The 11,884-nt window shown below is 46.6% G+C and overlaps 1 protein-coding gene across 1 annotated transcript; it reads right to left on the reverse strand.

Annotated features, from left to right (window-relative positions):
- Window positions 1-4,923: 4,923 nt before the first annotated feature.
- LOC122920729 (dynein light chain roadblock-type 2) lies at window positions 4,924-11,098 on the reverse strand. The gene is made up of 4 exons (XM_044270440.1): window positions 11,037-11,098; window positions 10,466-10,541; window positions 7,930-8,097; window positions 4,924-5,453 (listed from the first exon to the last, which is right to left on the reverse strand). The coding sequence occupies exons 1-4, from the start codon at window positions 11,037-11,039 to the stop codon at window positions 5,410-5,412; spliced, it is 291 nt and encodes a 96-aa protein (XP_044126375.1). The 5' UTR covers window positions 11,040-11,098; the 3' UTR covers window positions 4,924-5,409.
- Between the last annotated feature and the right edge of the window lie 786 nt (window positions 11,099-11,884).

The following is an 11,884-nucleotide window of genomic DNA, read 5'->3' on the forward strand; positions in this document are numbered from 1 at the left end:
CTCAACTCTGCTGCCCGACTAATCCACCTCTCACCCTATTACTCCTCTGCCTCTCCCCTCTGCCAATCCCTTCACTGGCTCCCCATTGCTCAACGAATTCACTTCAAAGTACTAACAAATACATACAAGGCCGTCCATAACCTGTCCCCTCCCTACATCTCTGAGCTTCTTTCCCGATACACCCCCACACGCACTCTCCGATCCTCACAAGAGCTCCTTCTCTCCTCTTATTGCCTCTTCCCACAATTGACTCCAAGATTTCTCCCGTGCACCCCCCACACTCTGGAACTCGCTTCCCCAACATATCAGACTCTCACCTACAGTGGAATCCTTCAAAAGAAACCTGAAAACTCACCTCTTCAGACAAGCCTACAACCCGTGACCCTGCTGCCTCTATACCGCCATGACCAGCTTCACCCGCACCTACTGTGTCCTTCTTCCATACCATGTAGATTGTAAGCCCTCACGGGCAGGGCCCTCTCTCCTTCTGTACCAGTTTGTAACTCATCTTGTTTATGATTAGTGCAATTGTCTGTATTATGTATGTGCACCCCTTATCATATGTACAGCGCTATGGAATGAATGGCGCTTTAATAATAAATAATAATAATAATAATAAAAAAATTATACATTGTGCAGATGAAAAAATATACTTACAAAAATCACTACAAAAAATACACTAAAATGATATGCAACTGACAATACTAGCTAATTCCTCAGGCCGATGTTAAAAGCTGAGAACTTTGCCAATATCTTCCAGTCAGGAACATATCGGAGCCCCTCATGCCCCACGTCACGGTGTCTCAGCAAGTATGGGGTCCTACCACTCAACTATACGTGGTGTGTGAACACGGTCTGAACAGGGTCTCCATAGTGGTATCATGACGTGGTGCATGAGGGGCTCCGATATGTTCCTGACTGGAAGGTATTGACAAAGTTCTCAGCTTTTAACATCAGCCTGAGGAATTTTGTATTTTCACCTTTTAACCAAATACTGGATTTTTTTTCTTCCGCCCAAATACTGGATATTTCCATCTTTCTTTCTACATTAGCAAAGTAGTGTACGTTTGATAAGGAGTCTATCATATCTATCTATCTATATCTCATATCTTTCTATATATCTCATATCTATCTATCTATCTATCTATCTATCTATCTATCTATCTATCTATCTCATATCTATCTATCTTGGAATGCTCAAACAGAAGTCCACTTCAATGCATTCCCATTGTTCTGTGTCCATCATTGTCTTCCCAGCTCAGTCATTGTGTACAGGTTTCTTCACATTGTAACGTGGTGGTTATGTCTTCCTTACTGGTTGTCATGGTAGAACAAGCGCTGGTCTCAGTGCTAGTCTTCTGAATTTTCCAGTATGTGCTGAATGGTTACATGGTGTTCGAGTGACAATACGACTAGTAGTTACTGGATTTAAAAAAGTAACAAAAACTTTTCCTCCTAAAATAAAAAAAAATAAAAAAAAAATCAGGATATGCCCCCAAAGTCTGATAGGTGCAGATCCCACCGCCACTCCTATAGTCAAAATGGAGCCCACAAAATGCCGGAAGGTGCACAGCTCATGCACGGAAGTCCTCCATTTATTCCTATGGAAGTGCCAAAAATAGCTTAGCGGCACGGGCGGCCACTGCTCCATTCACTTCTATGGGGCTGATGGAAATAGCTGAGCCAGCGCTCAGCTATTGCTATTTTTGGTAGTCCCATAGGAATGAATAGGGGGTGGCGGCGTTTTCTGTTCGGCTATTTTCGGCGCTTCCATAGGAAGTCAAGCTCGATATGCCCCCAATGGCTGGAGATAGGAATACCCCTTTAACTTTCTGGCTATACAGAGGATTTGGAGCTCTACAAAGATATAAGGAGTTATTCAGCTCAGGATTTTGTCACAGAATATATAATTGATGATGGTCTGTGAGCTGGAACTTCAAGATCAAGGGGAATGCTGCACCCAGAAAAGGCCCATAACTGTGGGTGTCACAGGGGTGTCAAACTTATTTTCACTAAGGGTCACTAAAGAATGGACAATCTAGTGAGGACTCTGGTCACTAGAGAACAATCTGGTGAGGACTCTGGTCACTAGAGAACAATCTGGTGAGGACTCTGGTCACTAGAGAACAATCTGGTGAAGACTCTGGTCACTAGAGAACAATCTGGTGAAGACTCTGGTCACTAGAGAACAATCTGGTGAAGACTCTGGTCACTAGAGAACAATCTGGTGAAGACTCTGGTCACTAGAGAACAATCTGGTGAAGACTCTGGTCACTAGAGAACAATCTGGTGAAGACTCTGGTCACTAGAGAACAATCTGGTGAAGACTCTGGTCACTAGAGAACAATCTGGTGAAGACTCTGGTCACTAGAGAACAATCTGGTGAAGACTCTGGTCACTAGAGAGCAATCTGGTGAAGACTCTGGTCACTAGAGAACAATCTGGTCACTAGAGAGCAATCTGGTGAAGACTCTGGTCACTAGAGAGCAATCTGGTGAAGACTCTGGTCACTAGAGAGCAATCTGGTGAAGACTCTGGTCACTAGAGAGCAATCTGGTGAAGACTCTGGTCACTAGAGAGCAATCTGGTGAAGACTCTGGTCACTAGAGAGCAATCTGGTGAAGACTCTGGTCACTAGAGAGCAATCTGGTGAAGACTCTGGTCACTAGAGAGCAATCTGGTGAAGACTCTGGTCACTAGAGAGCAATCTGGTGAAGACTCTGGTCACTAGAGAGCAATCTGGTGAAGACTCTGGTCACTAGAGAGCAATCTGGTGAAGACTCTGGTCACTAGAGAGCAATCTGGTGAAGACTCTGGTCACTAGAGAGCAATCTGGTGAAGACTCTGGTCACTAGAGAGCAATCTGGTGAAGACTCTGGTCACTAGAGAGCAATCTGGTGAAGACTCTGGTCACTAGAGAGCAATCTGGTGAAGACTCTGGTCACTAGAGAGCAATCTGGTGAAGACTCTGGTCACTAGAGAGCAATCTGGTGAAGACTCTGGTCACTAGAGAGCAATCTGGTGAAGACTCTGGTCACTAGAGAGCAATCTGGTGAAGACTCTGGTCACTAGAGAGCAATCTGGTGAAGACTCTGGTCACTAGAGAGCAATCTGGTGAAGACTCTGGTCACTAGAGAGCAATCTGGTGAAGACTCTGGTCACTAGAGAACAATCTGGTGAAGACTCTGGTCACTAGAGAACAATCTGGTGAAGACTCTGGTCACTAGAGAACAATCTGGTGAAGACTCTGGTCACTAGAGAACAATCTGGTGAAGACTCTGGTCACTAGAGATAGTTCATGGTCAGTGGCGTAATGGTACATCACTGTGATGGTGCAGCCCCAGAGTTAGGCCAGCTCTCAGTGTTGGGATTGGAGATAATGCTGATTCCCTCAGTTTAACCCCTCAAATGATGCAGTCAATAGAGACTGCAGCATCTAAGAGGTTAGACAGAGGTAACGCCATTTGCTCCCATGAACGCAATTGCAGGGCGCTCATAAATTGTCGCTAGAGGACAATCTAGTGAGGACTCTGGTCGCTAGAGGACAGTCTAGTGAGGACTCTGGTCGCTAGAGGACAGTCTAGTGAGGACTCTGGTCGCTAGAGGACAGTCTAGTGAGGACTCTGGTCGCTAGAGGACAGTCTAGTGAGGACTCTGGTCGCTAGAGGACAGTCTAGTGAGGACTCTGGTCGCTAGAGGACAGTCTAGTGAGGACTCCGCAGCCATAAAGAAAGCAGGATGTGCTGGTGCAATATGCTTCCCAATGGCCAATTTAGTAGAAACTTGGCCAGGTGAGGTGCAATCTCGCGAAGCTTCTACTTTAGCTGCGGAAGACGCCAAGTCAATGACAGTGCGGGCGTCTACTAAGGCCTCACAAGATTTGCTCCTCATCGGGTCGAGTCCTCACTAGATTGTCTGTCGGGATGTGTCTTGCTGCGTCCATGTCTCAGAGGCTACAAGTGTCAGCACGTCCTGCTTTTTTTTTTTTATAGTGTCCTGATTTCGCGCAGGCCACATAAAATGATGTGGCGGAACACATTCGGCCTGTGGACCTTGAGCACGTGCTCTGCAAGTGCTTTTTCAGAAGCCTCACTGACTATACTCCAATGGTGAAGTTTCTTCTAAGCTTCTAAAGTCACCATTAAGGCTGCCAGCTGTATTATCAATTGTCTGTGTACACATGGACGGTTTTTACCGTGACACCATTTTAGCAGTTTAGCATATATGTTGCTATAATTACCCGCACATAAATGTATGGATCCTTCTGTGCGGAGAATTTGCAGCCACATGTGAAATAAAGGGGAGGCATCATTTTATTGCAAGTAATACTTTATTGTAAGTCCAGTAAACGTGTCTCGCTGGAGTGGTAAGTGGTCATCAAACAAACAGAAGGTAGTCAGCAGTGAAAAGAAGAATCCAAAAGACAGAACCCTTTGTAATCTTCATAAATCACACTGTGCATAGTGATATTGGAATTATTACAATACGAAAACCAGGATGACAAGCCTTCCTAATCGATGCTATTAGCTAATGGTATTAAAGGGCATCTGTCAGCAGCTTTGTCCCTATGACACTGGCTGACCTGTTGCATGTGCGCTTGGCAGCTGAAGACATCTGTGTTGGTCCCATGCTCATATGTGCCCGCATTGCTGAGAAAAATTGTGTTTTAATATATGCAAATGAGCCTCTAGGAGCAATGGGGGCGTTACCGTTACACCTAGAGACTCTGCTCTCTCTGCAACTGCCGCGCCCTCTGCACTTTGATTGACAGGATAAGTTGTGACAACGTTTTCACTGCCTGGTCCTGTCAATTAAAGTGCAGGGGGCGCTGCAGTTGCAGAGAGAGCAGAGCCTCTAGGTGTAACGGTAATGCCCCCCATTTCTCACAGAGGTTCATTTACATATATTAAAACATAATTTTTCTCAGCAATGCGGGCACATATGAGCAAGGGACCAACACAGATGCCTTCAGCTGCCAACAGGTCAGCCAGTTTCATAGGTACAAATCTGCTGACAGATACCCTTTAATTTTCTTAAAGGGGCCCTGCACTGTAATTAAAAGCTGCCATATAGGAAACACCTGGGATAAACTGGGACTCTTTAACATACAACTTATGCCAGCAGCACACTGATCACAGGGTGCAGGTTCAGATGTGGGGCAGCACTTAACCAAAAAGTGCAGTCCTCACCTAAGCTATAACATAGGCACTTCAGTATGATGTATCCACGACATGCCCTCCTACTTCTGCCTCCTGGAAGCACAGCTGCATGGCGGCAGAATTAGATCCGGCCCAAAAATGACATATTTTCCCCTTTACTGGTCATGGGGGGTGCAGTTTTTTTAAGTAGAAAGACCCTAATAAAACATGTTCCAGAGTATGCAGCTAATAGATCACCAGGGGCGCGCGTTCAGTCCGATGGATTCTGGATAACGATCAGTAGGTAGTCTTTATCTGAAAAATATAAGAGGTGAAAAATTAAAAGGTCTGGAAAATGGAAAGTGGAGAGAATGGACAGAATAATAAGTAGGAGATGTGTCCATGTGTGGGGTCTCAGTCTGTCATAAAAGAGGGTGCCGGTGTTCCGTTACATTTCCCTACCTCGTGAGGTTTCCCTACCCTCGTCACTTCTGGCCGACCCGGATATGACATGAGGAGGTGTGCCGCGCAGGCCCACAACGAAGCGGTAGGGAAATTACACAGCAGAGTTAGCTGGACACCGGCCGACACTGTGCATGCGCCGGGAGCCTCATCAGCGGTTAGGGTAGGGAAAAATTACAGGCCAGTGCGCAGGCGCGGTAATCAGATGGATGTCCTCGGCTGGACATGGCTGACACTGCGCATGCGCTGGGAGCCTTACAAGCGGTTAGGGTAGGGAAAAAGCACTGGCTCGTAATTTTTCCCTCACGTCATTGTGCGCCTGCGCGGTGCGGCACACCTCCTCACGTCATGTCCGGTGCGGCCTGAAGTGACGAGGGTAGGGAAATCTCACGAGGTATGGAAATGTAACGGAACACCGGCTGAGGGGTCTATGGTCCAATAGGTGGGACCCCCTGCAGGCCTGCGGCAAAGGGAGCATGTCCGATAATTTAATTGCATTAGGGAACTGTTAATTGGCCAATTTCATGATATATAAAAAAAAAAACGAACAGGCCCACTATATGTGTGCCTTATACTGTAGTGGTGGGAACCGTGATGTATAAAACTGTAGAAAATTTACTAAAAGGGGTTGTCCCACAACAACCACCCATCGGTAGGACATGTTATAACTGTCTAATCGCTGGGCCCCTCACCGATACAAGAACAGGGGACAAGTCGCCAGTTGAATAAAGTTACGGTCACGCCTGAGTGAAACCTGTACTCGGCCATCTCCAGCGGGCCTATAGAGGATGAATGGGGTGGCAATGCACGAATCAGACAGTCAATCCATTTTAACTGGGGACTCGAGACAACCGTTCTTGTGGTGGGACCTCCAACGAGCAAACACTTAGGCCTCGTCCACATTTCCGTTTTTCACTGACGTGTGCTGTCTGCATTTTCTGTGGACAGCACATGTACCCATCGATTTAAATGTGTCTGGTCACATTTCAGTATATTTTTACTGACCGTGGAGACATGCACTACTTTGATCCGTGACGCGGAGCAAGCACGCCCATAGAAGTCTATAAGTTCGTGAAAATCACGGACACACCACGGATGGAGATTCTTTCGAATTTTTTCAGCTGAGCAAGGTCAGTGAATTAAGGACGACACACAGATGTAAAAACGGACACATGGACCAACCACGGATACTTCACGCTTTTTTTCACAGACGTGTCACTAACACGGAAATGTGCACAAGGCCTTATACTGTGGATAAGAGACAGTAGCTCTTTAAAAGGGAATGTTCTATTATTATTCCTTTTCCATGCCCATATCTATACTAGGGTACATTCACATGACTGTATGTGTTTTGTGGTCCGTAAATTGCAGATACGCAAACACAGGTACCGGCTGTGTGCGTTCTGCATTTGGAGGAATGCACACAGCCAGCCTTGTGATAGAAATGCCTATTCTTGTCCGCAATTGCACAATCTTTTTTGTGGGGCCCCTGAAGGAAACTACTGATGCTGACAGCACACACTGTGCTGTCCGCATCTTTTGCGGTCCCGTTGAAATGAATGGGTCCGCACCCGTTCCGCAAAATACGGTCGTGTGAAGGGACCCTTAAAAAGAAACATAAATTCCTGCAGTTTTCGCACTGGCCACTAATCCTAATAATAAGCGCCACTTCTTGGTCTGTACAGATCACCTTACTGCAGTCATCTTCTCATCATCACAGATTACAAGGACAGATATCACCTCTATATAGATAACACAGGATCCACCATTCACAGAAGGTAATATCACAGCTTGTCTACTCCCTCCTGACCTCTGCACAGGTCACAGAGCATGCCCAGAAATCTATCCCGTAGAAGTCAATGAGTCTCCTCCTGTCCATTGTGTCTACAGCCCAAGCATAGCTCTAAATGCTGTTAAGATCAGCTCAGGCAAGATGGCCGCCCACATAATCATGTTTAGGAAATAGAATTAAAAAATCTACAATCAAAAAAATAAAAATTGATTTTAAACAAGGAATATGTGTCGCTATCTGGTTTTATGTGGCAAAAGAAAATTTTGGTGACACATTCCCTTTAAATAAAGGCATGTATACGATAAGATAGATCACTGTACAGCCTCTTAAGCCAGTGTTCAGGTAGGTGAGTAATAACTCTGCAGACCTTCTAAGAAGGAGGTGGTACACTGGGAGGAGAACCTTGCCAGTCCTGTTTGATGACCAGTGCACAGTACAACATGGAAGGCACTAGTCACGTCGAGGATTTGCCTACACATACATGGCAAGTACAGTGTGACTGTACCGGTGCACTGATGCATCAATTCTCTGCCGTACCTGGAGCAACCATTATCTCATGCTTCTTGGAGCGGATCCTGAGGAACGTCAGATCGTTCTGAGGGTCGATATCGCGCACTGTGCTTCTGGCTTTCAAGGAGAGCTGGTGAAGGAGGCCGGCATACTGCACTGTGGTGGAGTTATCCAGAGTGGTCCTTATGGGGATGCCTGCAAAGACATAGACGCGAAAATATATTCATTTATCGTTTGTGACAAGAGGACATCGCAGAGACACTAGTAGTAACGGGCATCCACTGTAATTGGGCTCTATGGGCTACATCAGGGGTAGAAAAATGGCCGCAGGACGGTTTGATCCTTTTAGTACGTACATCCTAGGCGTAGTGGCTACCTAGCCTCTGGAATTTCTCCATTATAAAACTAAACAAAAAAAGTAGTCATACCAGCCATTGGAATGCTTCCTGTACAACAAACCCCACCCCCAAGGAACTGTAGTCTCCTGATGTCCGGCCCACGCTGCAGTGGAGTCTACATGGATGTAGCATCACACGGGTAGTAGGCTGCTTTCCTTACCTGCCAGCACTGCCGGGGTCGCATAGCATTATATTGATTTATGATGCTCTGTAACCCTTAGAGTTCTGGAATGTATTGGATAACACTGACCGCATTATGTCCATAGTGTGCAAGCGGCCTTAGGCCCCCATGCAGACTGCATTCAATCCTTACAGCAGGAAAAGCTTCTAGTGCGCATAGGGCTCCATTCACCTGACGCAGGGGTTGGTGTGTGTAGGCTTTTTTTTATCTGTACAGGTCTAGATGATTTGCCAGTGGCCCAAAAATTTATGCCACACAATGAACTTTTGGCCAATGGACAGTGTGATACTGGATGTAGTGGATTATACACCGGGCCTTACCGACGTATACTCCCAACACAATGTGAACAGAGCCTTGGCTGATGTCAAATAATAAATAAATCAATAAATAAAAAATTCCCCCCAAATAGTGTTTTGAGCACAGGCGTTTTAATGGTGTTTATTTTGCATTACTTGCATTTTTATATTAGAAAGTATGTTACCCCCTGTAATGTCATTTTCACTGGAGTCTAGTATACAAAAAATATATAGGTGGAAAATAAAAAAATAAAAAACTCGCCATGAAAAAGCACCATTAAAGAATGTAACACACTGAAGAAGGACAACTCCCTTCCCCCAACAAACAATGGATATCTGTGGGATAAAACTCCAGAAAATGAGGGAAATACAGCAGACTCAGAAAAAAAAAACGCCACTGCTCCCCTTGCGTTAAACGAAAACTGATCAATGTGAAGCTGGTATTTTTGCTTGAGAAAAACTGCAAAAAAAAAGTACCAAAAACCCCCCATAATACCTAAAAAAAAAAAAAAATATGTCTGTTAGGGTTCATGCATACAAGCTTATGTTTTTTCTGTGTCCATTCTGTAGGTGGAACCGTTCACTTCAATGGGGCTGCAAAAAAACGGAAATGACTCAGAGTGCATTCCGTGTCCGTAAGTCCGTTTCGCAAAAAATAGAACATGTCCGCATTACAGACAAGGATAGGACTGTTCTATTAAGGGCCGGACTTTCCATTCTGCAAAATGCAGAACGCACGCGGCTGGTATCCGTGTCTTGCAGATTCATAATTTGTGGATCGCAAAATATCCAATCGGTTGCATGAGCCCTCACCACCATCAACCTGTCAATTTGTGCTGCCATTGGTTGTCCGGAACGGGAAGGGGTTGTGACCGCAGTATCATGGCCACCCTGTGGAAGCACGAGAGGACCCGTCGCATCTGCTGACAGGTCTGTTTTAGTAACTTCCTGCATTCCCCAGGTAATAACAATTCTGGAGCCTCTGTTCTTATGACCCTATGCTGTGCCGTTCCTCTACTATTCACACTAGAAGTTTACATATGAATCGCCAGCAGTCTGCAATGAAGGTCCAGCTGGGTGTTACCAGTTGGGGGGGGTGTCCCTGCACAGCCTGACACTATCCAATCAGTGCTGCCAGTGTCAGATTGTGTAGGTACCCCCCCCCCCCCCCAACTGGTAACAACTAGCTAGACCTTTATTACAGGCTGCCTGCAATTCATTCCTAAACTTGGAGAAGGAATAACAGAGGAACAGCACGGCGTCACCAGACTAGACCTTATTAATGATATTACAAGAGGAATGCAAGTAGTAACTGAAGGAGACATGTCAGGAGGTGGGGGGGGGGGTCCTCTTGTAGAGCAGATGTCCATTAGGGCCCATGGACACGAACGTTTTTTTGCGTTCCGTATACGGAACCATTCATTTCAATGGGTCTGCAAAAAATGCGGACAGCACTCTGTGTGCTGTCCGCCTCCGTTGCTCCGTTCCGTGGCCCCGCAAAAATCAGAGTCCTGTCCTATTCTTGTCCGTTTTGCGGACAAGAATAGGCATTTCTATAATGAGCATACTTTTTTGCGGATCCGCAATTTTGCAGACCGAAAAAAACGGCACGGTCGTGTGCATGAGCCCTTATTGTGAGAAATCTATCCAGACACACACGTAGCATGGAAGTCATCATCGGGTCTCACCTTCCGCATTCACCACGATGGTTCCTATCACCCCCTTCTGGGACTGGATCCTCTTTAGTGTTTCTTCAACCTCAGACTGCAAAATAAATAAAAATAGGATAAAAACTATATTTCTAGATGAAATCCATTTAAAATCTGCAACAAAACACAACGCTGTGCATTAAAATCCACAAGGGCGGTCAATTCCCATCCAGACATTTTCCGTAGTGTGTGGATGAGATTTATGTGAACACATCCTGCCGGATCCCAAGAGGTTCTTCAGCAGCTGCAGTGTATATTATAAAGCTCTGTGTTCCAGTTTCTGTAGCTCTTCATAATACACGCCTCAGCTGCTGCAGAACCTCATAATACAGGCCTCAGCTGTTGCAGAACCTCATAATACACGCATCAGCTGCTGCAGAACCTCATAATACACGGCTCAGCTGCTGCAGAACCTCATAATACAGCTCACCCATCATCTCAATCATGGACTAGAATCCTCTTCAAAGAGGTTCTGCAGCAGCTTAGGTGTGTATTCCAGCTCCGTATCTTCCCCCTCTCAGCCGCTCACAGCCGGGAGACCCGCACTCACCATCCTGCTTCCTCTGCGGTAGACAACCGACAACAAACTGTCGCTTCTCCGGTTACTATGGTAACGCCGGAAGGGACGCACGGAGGGGCGGGGCGGTCTTTTCACCATGAGGTAATCACATGGCGGGCGTGCCTGTCTGCAGTTAGTGATGTGCTGCCCCTGCTGGTCACTAGGGAGCAGTGCAGCAGTGTTGCGCACTACATTTTTGTCGCATGGAATCTGCCTGGGGACAGGACGCTTCTTCCCTTTACGTGCAGGGAGGACATGTCTGACTAGTTTCACTTATAAGGGACATTGGGACAAAGGTGGAGGGTGCAGCAGTGGCAGAAAAAGATGTGCACTTGTGACTGAGGTACATAAGGGGGGGTTACACCTGTGTCTGAGGCACATAAGGGGGTGCACCTGTGACTGAGGCGCATAAGGGGGGTGCACCTGTGACTGAGGCACATTGGGGGGTGCACCTGTGACTGAGGTACATAAGGGGGGTGCACCTGTGACTGAGGTACATAAGGGGGGTGCACCTGTGACTGAGGTACATAAGGGGGGGTGCATCTGTGACTGAGGCACATTGGGGGGTGCACCTGTGACTGAGGTACATAAGGGGGGTGCACCTGTGACTGAGGTACATAAGGGGGGGGTGCATCTGTGACTGAGGCACATTGGGGGGTGCACCTGTGACTGAGGTACATAAGGGGGGTGCACCTGTGACTGAGGTACATAAGGGGGGTGCACCTGTGACTGAGGTACATAAGGGGGGTGCACCTGTGACTGAGACACATAGGGGGTGCACCTGTGACTGAGGCACATAAGGGGGGTGCCCCTGTGACTGAGGCAAATAAGGGGGGTGC

This window comes from Bufo gargarizans, chromosome 10 (assembly GCF_014858855.1).
Source record: "Bufo gargarizans isolate SCDJY-AF-19 chromosome 10, ASM1485885v1, whole genome shotgun sequence".
NCBI classification, from domain to species: Eukaryota; Metazoa; Chordata; class Amphibia; order Anura; family Bufonidae; genus Bufo; species Bufo gargarizans.